Raw genomic sequence first — 15,812 nt, 5'->3', positions numbered from 1 at the left:
CCGTTGGTCGAACGACTGTGGCTGGAATGACCCAGCCCTGCGCAGTCAGTTTCGCCTCGGCTTATCAGAGTCTATTAAAGACAGTCTCCTCCAGTACCCCGCTCCTGAGACTCTCGATAAACTCATGGAGCTTTCTATTAAGATTGATCGTCGTCTCAGAGAGCGGAGGGCTGAAAGAGGAACACCTGTAAGGTCAAGTCCTTGTGTTTATTTCATTCCAGAAGACGTAGAGGAGCCCATGCAGATGGGTCTCTCCCGGCTGTCTCCTGAGGAAAGGGCCAGAAGGCAAAATTCCGGTCTTTGTTTGTACTGTGGTGGTAAGAAACATTTTGCTAGTAACTCTCCGAACAAGTCGGGAAACGCTTTGACCAGGTGAATTGTGAGGGGGTTCACCTAGGTCTGCAGCTTATCTCCTCGAATAACTCTCTTTTAGTCCCAGTTAAGGTTTCCTTTGGCAGCCTCAGTTCTTTGGTGTCGGCTTTTGTTGACAGTGGAGCTGCAGGAAACTTTATGGATTTAACTTGGGCTAAGGCCTTAGGCATTCCTCAGTTGCCATTGGGTAGGTGTGTCACCATGCATGGCTTAGATGGGAGTCCACTTTCCAACGGGGTTATTACTCACCGTACACCTCCCGTAGTACTTACAGTAGGAGCTTTACATTCCGAAAAGATCGAGTTCTATCTAACACATTGCCCAGCAGTTCCAGTTGTTCTGGGTCACCCTTGGCTGGCCTTTCATAATCCCACCATTGATTGGCGGTACGGGGAGATTTCACAATGGGGTACTTTTTGTGCTAAGGAATGTATTTTGTTTCCAGTTAGAGTAGCAGCTATCATTCCAGAACTCATTCCTGTGGAATACCAGGAGTTTGCCGATGTATTCTCCAAAGGCAATGCGGACATTCTGCCTCCCCATCGGCCTTATGATTGTGCTATTGAGCTAATCCCTGGTGCCGCATTGCCAAAGGGGAGATTATATGCATTGTCCGGGCCAGAAACTTCGGCTATGAATGACTATGTTCAGGAGAGCTTACAGAAAGGTTTTATTAGACCATCAAAATCCCCTTTAAGTGCTGGTTTTTTCTTTGTGGAGAAAAAGGATGGCTCGCTTAGACCATGCATAGATTTTAGAGCCTTGAATAAAATCTCAGTCAAAAACACTTATCCTTTGCCGTTGATTTCTGTACTCTTTGATCAGTTACGTTCTGCTGTGATTTTTTCTAAAATTGACCTGAGAGGAGCTTACAACCTCATCCGAATTAAATCTGGAGATGAGTGGAAGACGGCTTTCAGTACTCAGTCGGGTCACTACGAATACCTGGTGATGCCGTTCGGCCTGTCTAATGCTCCAGCAGTTTTTCAAGACCTCATTAACGATGTGCTCCGTGACTTCCTAGGGAAATTCGTGGTCGTTTATTTAGACGACATCTTGATTTTTTCTGAATCGATGGAACAACATATCACCCAGGTGCGTCTGGTTCTTCAAAAGTTACGTGAGAATCATTTATATGCCAAACTGGAGAAGTGTGAATTTCACGTCACGAAAGTATCTTTTTTAGGGTACATAATTTTCCCTCAGGGATTTTCCATGGAACCTAAGAAGCTTCAGGCCATCCATAATTGGGCGCAACCCACCAATTTAAAAGCAATTCAGCGCTTTTTAGGGTTTGCGAATTATTATAGGAGGTTCATTCATTCTTTTTCTGACCTGGTTGCTCCCATTGTGGCTCTGACAAAGAAAGGAGCGGATCCTACCAACTGGTCGCATGAAGCTGAGTTGTCCTTCCGGGCCCTGAAACAAGCCTTTGTCTCAGCTCCAGTCCTCAGACATCCTAATCCGGAATTGCCCTTTGTTGTGGAGGTTGATGCCTCAGAGGTTGGAGTGGGGGCTGTCCTTTCTCAAAAGGATCCGGTGTCTTTGGACTTACATCCTTGTGCCTTTATGTCCAGGAAGTTCTCCTCCGCTGAATCCAATTATGACGTTGGTAATCGGGAGTTACTGGCGGTAAAGTGGGCTTTTGAGGAGTGGAGGCATTGGCTGGAAGGAGCAAAGCATACTATTTCGGTATTGACTGACCATAAGAACCTGCAATATATTGAATCAGCTAAACGGCTTAATGCCCGGCAGGCACGTTGGGCATTATTTTTTACTTGTTTCAAATTTATAATCACTTTCAGGCCTGGTTCCAAGAATACTAAAGCTGATGCCCTGTCACGTAGTTTTCTTCCGGTTCACAATAACAATCCTGTTGTTACCCCAATACTTCCATCTTCGGTCATCCGGGCAGGCCTCACACCTGGATTTATTTACCCAGTTAAACCAGCTTCAACACCAAGCTCCTAGATTTACTACTGCTGGTCGTCTTTACGTTCCTGAATTTTTGAGAACTACTGTTTTAACTGAATTCCATGACAACAAGGTTTCAGGGCATCCGGGAATCACTAAGACATTGGAGTTAGTCTCTCGCTCAGTATGGTGGCCTAGTATGTCTAAAGACGTTAGGGAATTTGTTTTTTCATGTCAGGTTTGTGCACAGCATAAGGTTCCCCGTTCTTTGCCTATCGGGCAACTTATGCCCTTAAGTGTCCCTCTCAGGCCATGGTCTCATATTTCCATGGATTTTGTGGTTGACCTTCCCCTTTCAGCCGGATTCCGAGTCATATGGGTGGTAGTGGACCGTTTTAGTAAAATGGCTCATTTTATTGCTCTTCCCCAATTGCCTTCTGCTCAAGGGTTGGCAGTTTTGTTCCTCCGCCATGTGTTTAGGCTTCATGGGTTACCCACTGATATTGTTTCTGATCGGGGTCCACAATTCATCGCACAATTCTGGAGATGTTTTTGTGCTTCATTAAAAATGAAACTGTCATTAACATCCGGTTATCACCCACAATCCAACGGGCAAACCGAACGAGTTAACCAGTCATTAAAACAATATCTGCGCTTGTATTCAGCTAAACTCCAGAATGATTGGTCCGAGTTTCTTCCTTTGGCTGAATTTGCTTACAATAATTCCTGTCATTCCTCCACTAAAGAGTCTCCATTCTTTTCAGTTTTTGGTTTTCACCCCAGAGCTAATTCTTTTTTTTATCATTCTCCAGTCTTCTCGCTGGCATTGACCTCCCATCTCAGAGCAATTTGGAAAAAAGTGCACCTTGCTCTCAGAAAAGCGGCCTTTCGAGAAAAGAAATTTTCTGACAGGCTCCGACGTCCTTGCACTTTTAAGGTGGGAGACAAGGTGTGGTTGTCAACTCGCAACATCAGGCTTCGACAATCCTCGGCTAGACTGGGACCCAAATTTATTGGACCATTTCTTATTATTAAAAGAGTCAACCCAGTTGCCTTTCGGCTACGTTTACCAAGATCTCTCAAGATTGGAAATACGTTTCATTGTTCCCTGTTGAAACAATACGTTTCTTCCAGTAGATTTCCTCGGAGGATCTCTCAGGGTAGATCTCCAGTGGATGTACAGGGACAACAGGAGTTCTTGGTAGAGAAAGTTCTTGATTCCAAATTGTCCCGGGGTCGGCTTTATTTTTTAGTTCACTGGAAAGGCTATGGTCTGGAGGAAAGGTCTTGGGTCCTAGATAAGGATCTTCATGCCCCTAGGCTCAAGAGGGCATTTTTTCTGGAATTTCCTGGCTTTAGGGGTTCCTTGACCCCTCCTCAAGGGGGGGGTACTGTTAGGCGCCGGGGTCCGCATGTCCGCGCGGCCCGGCGCCTAGCAACTAGGGACGCCGTGCGCGTTCAGCCGCCGGCTCCCTAGCAACGCTAGACGCCGGGCGCACTGAGCCGCACGGACCCTAGCAACGGGGACCGCGTTCCCCGTTGCAGGGCCTAATTAACAAACACACACACTTGTTCTCTGGCCGTGCAGCAAGGCAGCTGCACGGCATTTATTCCCAATCAGGCTCTAAGCAGCTGATTGGAGGACTCCCTGTTAAATACCTTCCCAGTACTTCTCACAGACGCCGGTAATAGCTTCCTGCATGCTGCCTTGGTTTGCTGAGAGTCTGTTCCAGTCCTGCTGTATCCGGTCATTCCTGTCCTCAGAAGTCCTGTATTCGGGAGTTGTCATCTCATCCCAGGAAGTCGTTTGGTCCCCAGTTGTCCTGACTGATCACCTTTGTATATCGAGTGGTGTTCCGTGAGTTGCGGCTCTGCCGTGTGTTGCGGCTCAGCCGCTTTATCTTTATATATTCTGTTTTTGGAGCATTTGCGGAGGGTTCCGCTTCCACAAGTCCTCTCTGGAACTCGGCGGTGCCGGGTAGGAGAAGTGGACAAGTGGATATTTTGGTTGTCCTTTTCCCTGGCGGTGTTTCCGCACATATTCTAGTTTTAAGTTAGCTTGTAGCCCCTGGCCTGGTTGTTTAGTCAGAGGGCCCCTTGTTATCACCCTGTCTCGGATTTCCCTTTGTCTCTCATTAAGACCTGGGGGGGCATCGGAGTTGGGCAGACATAATCCGCCCTTCAAACGCGGCTGCCATGGGCTCAAGCAACCATAGTCTCGCAGGGGATTTCAGACAGCACGGGTGAGACAACGGAGTTAGGGTGCCAGGGGCTATTTTCCATTCCCGCTCCCTTCCCCAGCATTTCGTTCCAGTGCTCCGGTCCTCGCAAAAAGATCTCCTCAGACCAGAGTGCTGGAATCATAACAGTTGCTGGGTGCACGGCTGGGGTATGGGTGTGTGAGGGAGGTTGCTGGGGGTATGGATGTGTAAGGAAAGTTGCTGAGTGTAGGGCTGTGCAGGTGTGGATCAATGGCAGGCATGCTGATGTGAGTGGCCTGGGCAGCACAGAGAGGAGAAAAGGTGGGTAGGTCACAGTGGCGGAACTAGTGAGCGGTGGGCCCAGGTGCGACAAAATGCTTTGGGCCCCCCATCCCATCCAAGTCCACCCCTTCACCCCTGGAGAGGATCTGGTGAGGGGGACCTGCTCAGGGCCAGAGAAATGGATACCTAGCAACAGTGCCGTAACTAGACATTTTAGCACTGTGTGCAAGAAACTGCATTGGAGCCGCACCCCTGCATGCAAAACAGGGGCAGTACGCGCCGTAGGCGCGTGCAAAAATACAGTGGCGTGGCTTCGTGGGGAAGGGGTGTGGCCACAAAATAATACCAATTCATATAACGGTGCACATTAGTCTCCATTATTCAAATTACGCCGCACAGTAGCACCACTACACCAGGTAGAGACCCTTTTACACCATACGGCGGACAGATTCCTCTTATTTATTTATTTATTTATTACCAGTTATTTATATAGCGCACACAAATTCCGAGGCGCTTTACAGAGAATATTCGGTCATTCACATCAGTCCCTGCCCTAGTGGAGCTTACAATCTATATTCCCTATCACATGTACACGCACACACATTCATGCTAGGGTTAATTTTGTTGGGAGCCAATTAACCTACCAGTATATTTTTGGATTGTGGGAGGAAACCGGAGTACCCGGAGGAAACCCACGCAAGTACGGGGAGAATATACAAACTCCCCACAGTTAGGGCCATGGTGGGAATCGAACCCATGACCTCAGTGCTGTGAGGCAGTAATGCTAACCATTACACCATCTGTACTGCCCAAACGGATTACAACAGACAGTGTCCCCTTTTTACACATTACGGCAGACAGCGTACCCTTTTTACACATAGCGGCAGACAGCATGCACTTTTTACACATGATGGCAGACAGCGTCCCCTTTTTACACATAACGGCAGACAGCGTGCCCTTGTTACACATGGCGGCAGACAGCGTACACTTTTTACACATAACGGCAGACAGCGTGCCCTTGTTAAACATAGCGGCAGACAGCGTACACTTTTTACACATAACGGCAGACAGCGTGCCCTTTTTACACATTACGGCAGACAGTGTGCCCTTGTTACACATTACGGCAGACAGCATCCCCCTTTTTACACATTACGGCAGGCAGATTCCCCCTTTTTTACACATTGCGGCAGACAGCGTCCCCTTTTTACACATAACGGCAGACAGCGTGCCCTTTTTACACATTACGGCAGACAGTGTGCCCCTGTTACACATCACATCAGGCAGATTCCCCTTTTTTACACATCACGTCAGGCAGATTCCCCCTTTTTACACATTGCGTCAGGCAGATTCCCCCTTTTTACACATTGCGTCAGGCAGATTCCCCCTTTTTACACATTGCGGCAGGCAGATTCCCCCTTTTTACACATTGCGGCAAGCAGATTCCCCATTTTTACACACTGCGGCAGGCAGTCCCCCATTTTTACACATTGCGGCAGGCAGTCCCCATTTTTGTACAAGAAAGAAAGAAAGAAAGAAAGAAAGAAAGAAAGAAAGAAAGAAAGAAAGAAGAATTATACTTACCCTCTCCGCTGGCTCAGGCTCCTCGGTCCAGCTTCTCGTCACGATACCCGGGCAGGAGAGAAGGAGGAGGAGGGAGATGGAGGAGGGAGTGTTATTGGTGGAGGCGCTGCTGCTGCTGCCCCTCTGCTTCACTATAGGCTGTTCTCGGAAGACAGCCTATAGTGAAGCAGAGGGACAGCAGCAGCAGCGCCTCAATCAGTAGTAAAGCGCTGCTGCGGCTCCCTCCTCCACCTCCCTCCTTCATACCGCTGCTCCTCTCCTCTCTGTCCGGGCGGCTGTGTGCTGCGGGCAGCGGTTGCCTGCAGCACACAGCGGCAGTGGCGTGCGGTGAGGTCAGTGACTGGTGAGGCACTACAGCCAAAATGACCGCCGAGTCCCAACGATGCCTGCTAGCGCCTCCGAGCTGAAGCGCGCTATCGCCACTGACCCTGCATGCCTTGAAGGCAAACGCGCTCCCAGAAAACTTGTTGTGGTCTTGCAGTGAGAGTCTGCCCTCACAACAAGAGGCGTGCCGTGTGGAAAAGCAGAGGGTGACAGGAGAGAGATAGTGATGGGGAGACAGTGATGCAGGGGAGATACAGTGAGTGACAGGGAGAGGGTGATGCCAGGGTGGTGACAGGGAGAGGGTGACAGCAGTGGGTGACAGGGAGAGGGTGATGTCAGGGAGCTGGTAACAAGAAGAAGGTAACAGTGAGAGGGTGCCAACAGTCGGGGCTAACTGTGGGTGACAGGGAGAGGGTGATTGCAGGAGAGGGTGACAGCAGTGGGTGACAGAGACAGGGTGCCAGCAGACGGTACCAGCTGTTGGGTGACAGGGAGATGGTAACAACAGTTGGTGCCAGCTGTGGGTGACAGTTGAGGGTGACTGAGATAGGGTGATATTAGGGAGAGTACATTACATCACTCTGTCAGCAGTATGCATATAGCACACAACATACGCAGTACCGCCTTGGGTCCCCAATACAGCATGGGTGAGCTTAGCCCATGTCAAAATAAAGTACCCGCATATCTCCCCCATAAATCACAGCTAGATGCGGCTCATGCCGATAACAGAGATAGGAATTAACAAATCTGCTCTCTGTGGTGGAGCTGCTCATCCTCCAGCTGTTCCACTTCTAGAGGGCTGCCGGTGAGTGTACCGCAGGCTGCTGGAGCCGTAGTAAGAGAGGAGAGGAGATAGCTGCCCCAAGGCTGGATTTAGCCTTCAGGGGGCCTGGGGCACTTCAGACAGGGGGCCCTGTACCTCATGTCAGCACCGTGCCTCTGGATGTGCCCGCTGGGCCTCTGCCCCCTGTGCAAGTCATATATATATATGTCAGTGTATAAGTATTGATAAGGTGGTTACACCTATAAACTTCTCAATGTTTCAATTTTATTTAAAAAAAATTCAGCAAGATTAAAATAAGATGACTGTGGCCTACCTTAAATACTCTTCACCAAGCCCCATGTGCAGTTATGCTTCCTACTGTCCCAGACTGCCAGTGACGTCAGAATGGCGCCTATTCGCAGTGAGCTTGACGTCAGCTGAATATTTTTTCATAAAATTGAAACGTTGAGAAGTATACAGATGTAACCGCCTTATTATTTATACTGTGACCATGAGTGACGCCAGATCTCTTTCTTTAACCCCTGCACTGGAGGGTACCCATCAGGATGCTGGATATGAGTGGCGAGTCAATGTATATATACACCCTCTCCCCTTATATATTTAGTGCCCCCCCTCAACCCCACCCCTTATATATTTAATGACTCTCCCACAAAATAAATATTTAGTAACCCCTCTCACTCCCACCGTTTACATATTTAATTAACCTTTCACTCCCACCTCATCAAATATATGTAATGATACCCCCAGTTTGACGACCCCCCCCCTCCCTTTCTGCTCCCCTCCCTCCCCTCTGACTGGCCTCAGTGCAGACTTTTCTAAGTCCAGCTCCAGAGTCCCGACTCCAGCAGGTGTCTTTTGATCCTCGTTGCCTTCTCAGGGGATGAGACGTCATGAAGTCTCATCCCCCAGTGTCGGCTGCACAGCGGACCAGAGCAGAGGAGAGGAGCATGAAAAGCCGCAGCCGCCGCGGTTTCAGCCTGCAGGATTCGGGGATGGTTCTTCTCTCCAGACTCCACCTCCAGCAGCAGCAGCTCTCTCTCCTCTGTACGGCCGCTGCTGGGAGTGCTGCTGCTGGATCCTGTAATCATCCCTGCGCTGCAGAGCCGATCGGGGGCTCCTTTGATAGGGGGGCTAGGAGATACTTAACACCTGCACCCCCCTCAAACCGACACTGCGCTGCCCCATTTCCATGTTCGTTTAGAGGACTGCCCTCTGCTTCCCCTTTGCTGTGCATTGCTGGGAGACGGGCTTGTGTGGGGGGGGGGGGGGGGCTGCATATGCAAATAATAAAAAAAAAATCTTAGATGACGGGGGTGGGGGCGCTGCCACTGGCCAATCATATATAACTTAGAGTCAGGGGCGTGTCAAAGCGGCACTTCCAGTAGGTGCCGCTTACAGGGATTTTGTTAATGGGCTTTTACTGCCAGATGCTCGGCCCCGCCCCCCGCTTCCGACTCTTTCACGTTGTTAGCTGGAGGCACCGAGAGCGGTGCCTCTGAAACACATTAAAAACCATTTTTTATAAGGTAGAAATTATTACAATAATGTAAAGGCTACAGCAGATACTCGTGACACATAATTATGTGTCATAAGTATCTGCTTTGTATTATTTTAATAATTAATGACAGGGGAGGCACTGCCTCCCCTGACTGCACGTCCCTGCACAGCGGCATGTAATGAGTCAGTTTGACTCATTACATGCTGTGGGCCCCTGGACAGTGGCGGGCCCCAGTACAACGCACTGGTTGCACTGGCGGTAGTTCCGCCTCTGGTAGGTCACCTGTATCCACACCCGCGGTTAGAGGATGTCTAGTTTGTAACCATGAGTGACTCAGCAGTAGTTTGGCTGGGACATATTGCTGCACTTCTTCAAATGCAGGGCTTCTCCTGTGCCTGCTGTTTGCTGGGACTGAGCCACATTCCATAGAGTAACTGAGGTTCTACAAACCATGGGAGGGGACACTGAACAGGCCGCAGATGCTACTAGAGTAGGTAAGTAGAATAAAGCTCAGCGGTGCAAGTGGGCGGGTACTGGTGGGTATGGCGTGCCCTTAACAATTTAGCCGTGGGTACGCCTTACCCACCGCCGCCAGGCCACCGCTCCTTCCCTCCGCTGCTGCTCACCGCACTGCTGCATGAGGGGAGGAGAGCGCAGCGTGCGCCTCTCCTGCCCCTCAGTGTCTACCTTCAATTCAGCACCAGCCCGTGAGCCAATCAGAGCTCGTAGACCGGCAGCCAAGGCTCCTGATTGGCCGCCGCACCGCAAGCTTTGATTGGCTCACGGATCGGCGCCTAATTGAAGGTAGACATCCACACCGCACAACCGCCGCCGGAGACTGAGGGGCGGGAGAGGTGCATGCTGCGCTCTCCTCACCTCACACACAGGACAGCAGGGGGGCATGTGTACCAGGCACTGGAGGCATATCTGGCACTGTGGGGGCATTTCTGTATCTGGCACTGGGGGCATATCTGGCACTGGGTGCATTTCTGTATCTGGCACTGGGGGCATATCTGGCACTGGGGGGACATGTGTATCTGGCACTGGGGGGACATGTGTATCTGGAACTGGGGGCATTTCTGTATCTGGCACTGGGGGCATATCTGACACTGGGAGCATATCGAGCACTTTGGGGGAATTTCTGTATCTGGCACTCTGGGGGCAATGTGTATCTGGCACTGTGGGGCAATGTGTATCTGGCACTGTGTATCTGGCCCTCTGGGGGAATTTGTGTATCTGGCACAGTGAGGCAATGTGTATCTGGCACTGTGGAGCAATGTATATCTGGCACTGTGGGGCAATGTGTATCTGGCACAATTGGGGTAATAAATGCCCCTCCCCATATGTGTATCACGCCCCCATTTTCATTGACCACGCCCCATGTGGCATTTGGTCACGCTCATTTTTTGGGCGCGTGCGCACACAGTACCTATAAGACTTTTTTCTACTTAGATTTGAATGTGGTGTGTTCAATCAGCAATCTAAATTGCAGTGTAAAAATAAAGCAGCCAGTATTTACCCTGCACAGAAACAAAATAAAACACCCACATCTAACTCTCTCTGCACATGCTATATCAGCCTCCCCTGCAGTGCACATGGTTTTGCCCAACTGCTAACAAAGTTCCTGCTGCGATCAACTCAGAATTACCCCCAATGTGTATAATGGGCTCTACCATGTCATAATATGTATAAAGGGCTTTACTGTGGCATAACATGTATAAGCGCCTCTAGTGTGATGTAACATGTATAAGGGTCTCTACTGTGTGGTGAAATGTGACTAACGGACACTACTGTGCAGTGTAATGTGAATTGGTACTATTATGTGGCCATGCCCCTTCCTCATAAAGCCAAGCCCCTTAATATACCACTAAGGGGCGCCAAAATATTTATTCGCTTACCAAAAGAAATAGGCTCGGGATGGCCCTGGCACACATTCACGCTAGGATTCATTTTGTTAGGAGCCAATTAACCTACCTGTATATTTTTGGAGTGTGGGGGGAAACCGGACTACCCGGAAGAAACACACGCAAGCACGGGGAGAATATACAAACTCCACACAGTTAAGGCCATGGTGGGAATCAAACCCATGACCTCAGTGCTGTGAGGCAGTAATGCTAATCCCTACACCAGCGGTTCCCAAACTTTTTGGAATCACGGCGCCCTAGAGTATCAGAATTTTTTTCACACCACCTCCAGGACAAAAGCTTCTTATTAAGACATTTAGAAAGAAATATTAAATAAAGTAAATTGTGTTTATGTGTCATCCATAAGTTAAATTATGTGGTGAGGGACAGGATTTGCTTCAGTTTGTTCACATATTTTATGATTAGCAGCCACCAGCAGAGGTTTTCTCTATTACATTGACCATAAATAATTTTAATTGGTCCTGGACCACCAATTCAAGGCACCCCTACAAGTGTCCCGAGGCACCCCAGGGTGCCACGGCACACAGTTTGGGAACCACTGCACTACCCCATCCATACTGCCCAAATAATAATGAGGGTATCCTGCCACACCATACACCTGCCATCATATATATTCCCAGCACCATGGGAGAGTCCTGACATTCCCTTGCCTTGACTGAACATCCAGAGCTGTGCCCCTTCACAGTGCTGTTAAGCTCCATAGTTGTCCCTTTTTATTTTTATTTATTTTCTCTCCCTCTTGTCATCATCCCTCTCTCTCTCTCACTCTTCTCCTCACCTCTCTCATTCTCATCCCTCTCTGATCCTCATCTCTCTCTCACACTTATTCTCATCTCTCTTGACCTTATATGTCTCTGTCTCTCTTGTCCTCAACTCTCTCTCATTCTCATCTCTATCTTTTTCAGCCCCATGGGGGTCATTTCGAGTTGTTCGCTCATTATTTTTTTCTCGCAACGGTGCGATTAGTCGCGAATGCGCATGCGCAATGTCCGCAGTGCGACTGCGCCAAGTAAATTTGCTATGCAGTTAGGAATTTTACTCACGGCATTACAAGGTTTTTTCTTCGTTCTGGTGATCGTAATGTGATTGACAGGAAGTGGGTGTTTCTGGGCGGAAACTGGCCGTTTTATGGGAGTGTGTGGAAAAACGCTACCGTTTCTGGGAAAAACGCGGGAGTGGCTGGAGAAACGGAGGAGTGTCTGGGCGAATGCTGGGTGTGTTTGTGACGTCAAACCAGGAACGACAAGCACTGAACTGATCGCACTGGCAGAGTAAGTCTCGAGCTACTCAGAAACTGCACAGAGAAGTATTTTCGCAATATTGCGAATCTTTCGTTCGCAATTTTGATAAGCTAAGATTCACTCCCAGTAGGCGGCGGCTTAGCGTGTGCAAAGCTGCTAAAAGCAGCTTGCGAGTGAACAACTCGGAATGACCCCCCATGTCTCTCTTTCTCTCTCTCTCATCCTTATTTCTCTCTCATCCTCATCTGTCTCTGGGGGTAATTCTGAGTTGATCGCAGCAGGAATTTAGTTAGCAATTGGGCAAAACCATGGGGGTAATTCCAAGTTGATCGCAGCAGGAATTTAGTTAGCAATTGGGCAAAACCATGTGCACTGCAGGGGAGGCAGATATAACATGTGCAGAGAGAGTTAGATTTGGGTGGGTTATTTTGTTTCTGTGCAGGGTAAATACTGGCTTTATTTTTACACTGCAATTTAGATTGCAGATTGAACACACCCCACCCAAATCTAACTCTCTCTGCACATTTTATATCTGCCCCACCTGTAGTGCACATGGGCCCTCATTCCGAGTTGTTCGCTCGTTAGCTGCTTTTAGCAGCATTGCACACGCTAAGCCGCCGCCTACTGGGAGTGAATCTTAGCATAGCAGAATTGCGAAAGCAAGATTAGCAGAATTGCGAATAGAAATTTCTTGCAGTTTCTGAGTAGCTCGAGACTTACTCTGCCACTGCGATCAGTTCAGTCAGTTTCGTTCCTGGTTTGACGTCACAAACACACCCAGCGTTCGCCCAGACACTCCCCCGTTTCTTCAGACACTCCCGCGTTTTTCCCAGAAACGGCTGCGTTTTTTCGCACACACCCATAAAACGGCCAGTTTCCGCCCAGAAACACCCACTTCCTGTCAATCACACTATGATCACCAGAACGAAGAAATGTCTTCCTTAGGCCGTGAGCAAAATACCAAACTCTTTTGCAAATTTACTTGGCGCAGGCGCACTGCGAATGTTGCGCATGCGCAGTTTGCGACTAATCGCACCGATGCGAAGAAAAATAACGAGCGAACAACTCGGAATGAGGGCCATGGTTTTGCTCAACTGCTAACAAAGGGGGTAATTCTGAGTTGATCGCAGCAGGATTTTTGGTAGCAGTTGGGCAAAACCATGTGCACTGCAGGGGAGGCAGATATAACATGTGCAGAGAGAGTTAGATTTGGGTGGGTTATTTTGTTTCTGTGCAGGGTAAATACTGTCTGCTTTATTTTTACACTGCAATTTAGATTGCAGATTGAACACACCACACCCAAATCTAACTCTCTCTGCACATGTTATATCTGCCTCCCCATGGTTTTGCCCAACTGCTAACAAAAATCCTGCTGCGATCAACTCAGAATTACCCCCTCTGTCACCCGTCTCCATCTCTCTCTCATCCTTCTCTCTCTTTCTCATCCTTCTCACTCTCTCATTCTCGTCCACATTTCTCTCTCATCCACATTTCTCTCTCTCTTGTCTACATTTCTCTCTCTCTCTCGTCCACATTTGTTCTCATCCCTCTCTCATCACCATCTTTCTTTTCTCAATCTCTCTTGTTCTCTTTCTTCCTCATCTCTCTTTTATCCCCATTCTCTCTCTCATGCCCATCCCTCACTCTCCCATCTACTGTATCTCTCTCCCTTCTCCATCTTGCTCTCTCTCTTCCCCATCTCTCTCTCCTCCCTCCTGTCTATTTGTATTATTGTATTGTTTTCATTCTAAAGTTAGTTTATGCATCTAGGTTTTTTTTGTATTTGTCACAGAATATTTTAACCACCTATGTGCAATGGCAATGTGACCCCATACCAACACACTCTGCACTTTAATCCCACACCCAGTGCAGCCCCTGGTAGGAATATAGTACAGTATATATATATATATATATATATATATAAATAAATATATATATATATATATATATATATGGGTCCCGACAATTATGTTGCCCAGGGGCCCCCACAAAACTTAATCCGACTCTGCTAACACATGTCAATAGCCATATCACTTGCAGGTATCTGTGGGCTGGTATAAATGCATATTAATGACAATGGTTTCCAGCACTGTTACTGTAGCTTCCTGTATTTGGCTGATTTCGAATTCAAGTCCACATTGACTGGTTAATGTTTTACAGTTGCTTTAAGAAAGAGTTTTTGGGGAGTTTCAGGGTAGTGTAGCCAGAGTTCCACACTATTCTTTTTCACACGTAAAGTGAAAGGACACCCATTGTAGACAGATCTATTGCACACAGCATGGGGTAGGTGTAAGTGCTGGTGCTAATGATGATGATCGAGGCTGTGGATGGAAAAACAGTGGGTGGTGTGACTTTCCGCTTAAAGTGTATGTATTAGAATAAGGTAGTAGGCCTGGCTACCATGGCCAGGAATCAGGCCATGAGTAGCACATGGATCCTGAGATCATTAAAAGGACACTTCATTCATTTTTGGAATGGCTTCTTTGGGCTCTAGCCTAAGATAACAAAATATGTAATGCAAAGTCGACCTCATAGATACTTCACATTTGTATGGAATAATCCTGGCTACAGTTGAGTTCTTTCATTCCTCAGAACTGCTCCATAGGTGGATGGACAGTGCTGTTGATAGATATGTTCCACGAGTGTGTTACTCCCAGGTACCATGGTTTTACCTTCGCTGTTCATATAGTTCCAGAGATGCAAGGCATAAGAATTAGGAAAGGTTGGCAAATAATTCCACACCTCAAAATACTTTTCCCAAGATTGATACAAGATAGGATAAAAGCGTTCAGGGCGAAGGTAGGAAATATTTGCACACATGACATCATAAGTAGATGTAAATGCTGGAATCCCACACATTTTTTTCATAACACGTGTGAAGACTCCTGGTCCTTGGTGTCCCCATTTGCTGCCTCTGTAATTCTGAACAAAGTTTTCCATGAACTCCCATGTCACGTTATTACACGCGGAGAGCCCAAAAACACTACTGCTGGTAATGTCGAAGTTTTCAGCAGCTACAAAATTATCTTTAGGAATGGGCCGAATGGAAATAACATCAGTATCCATGTAAATGCCACCATATTTCCATATCAGGGCAAACCTGCAGGCATCTGAGCTAACATGCGTCCAGTAACGTTCTTTCTTAGGGTTCACCTAGAAATGCAGAAGAATACAGTAAGTGGTGGGAAAATAAAAAAAGGTCTTGAAATGAAGAAAATAATTCCTCGGCTCTCTAGATTATTTGACATACAGTACAACTTTTGCTACATTGATATCACACCATCAGATGAAGCAACTCTGTGCCATATTTAGAGGAGGGGCTATAAATATAGATAATGAGGAATAAGGCTCTGACCTACGAGCAGGAAAAGTAAACAAACACACCATCACTATATTATATTAGGAAAAACAAAGCTTTGCATGCAATTATGTGAGAATTCCATCTCAAAGGCACTATCATAGTGGGGTGGTGGTTGGACAGAAATTAGATTTTGTTCTGTCCCCTCTTTCTATCAACACACTCACTTGCTGCAGGAAGCAGCTCATATCATATGGAATTTTTCTTAAAATCACAAAATTACCAGAGTGGTGTTTGGCACCTTAAGTAGAGATAACAGGTGGAGAGTCACTTTTGTTCCTTCAGGAACCATCAATGAATGTCTGCTAGTACCATGAAGGATGTGCAGGTTT

The 15,812-nt window shown here is 47.8% G+C and overlaps 1 protein-coding gene across 3 annotated transcripts in view; it reads right to left on the bottom strand.

Annotated features, from left to right (window-relative positions):
- LOC134909100 (alpha-1,4-N-acetylglucosaminyltransferase-like) overlaps positions 1-15,812 on the bottom strand; it is a 322,027-nt gene that overhangs the window by 81,494 nt on the left and 224,721 nt on the right. Inside the window, exon 3 of one of the 3 annotated variants that reach the window (XM_063915537.1) lies at positions 14,088-15,275. The exons of 1 other annotated variant lie outside the window; for it this stretch is intronic. In XM_063915537.1, coding sequence (XP_063771607.1) covers positions 14,688-15,275 — 588 coding nt within the window. In that variant the 3' untranslated portion in view covers positions 14,088-14,687. Of the gene's footprint in view, positions 1-14,087; positions 15,276-15,812 lie in introns of those variants that run through there. One more of the 3 variants, XR_010175851.1, reaches the window with a different exon arrangement.

The sequence above is a fragment of the Pseudophryne corroboree genome, chromosome 4 (assembly GCF_028390025.1).
Source record: "Pseudophryne corroboree isolate aPseCor3 chromosome 4, aPseCor3.hap2, whole genome shotgun sequence".
Lineage (NCBI taxonomy): Eukaryota > Metazoa > Chordata > Amphibia > Anura > Myobatrachidae > Pseudophryne > Pseudophryne corroboree.
This window is presented reverse-complemented; position numbering and strand designations above follow the sequence as displayed.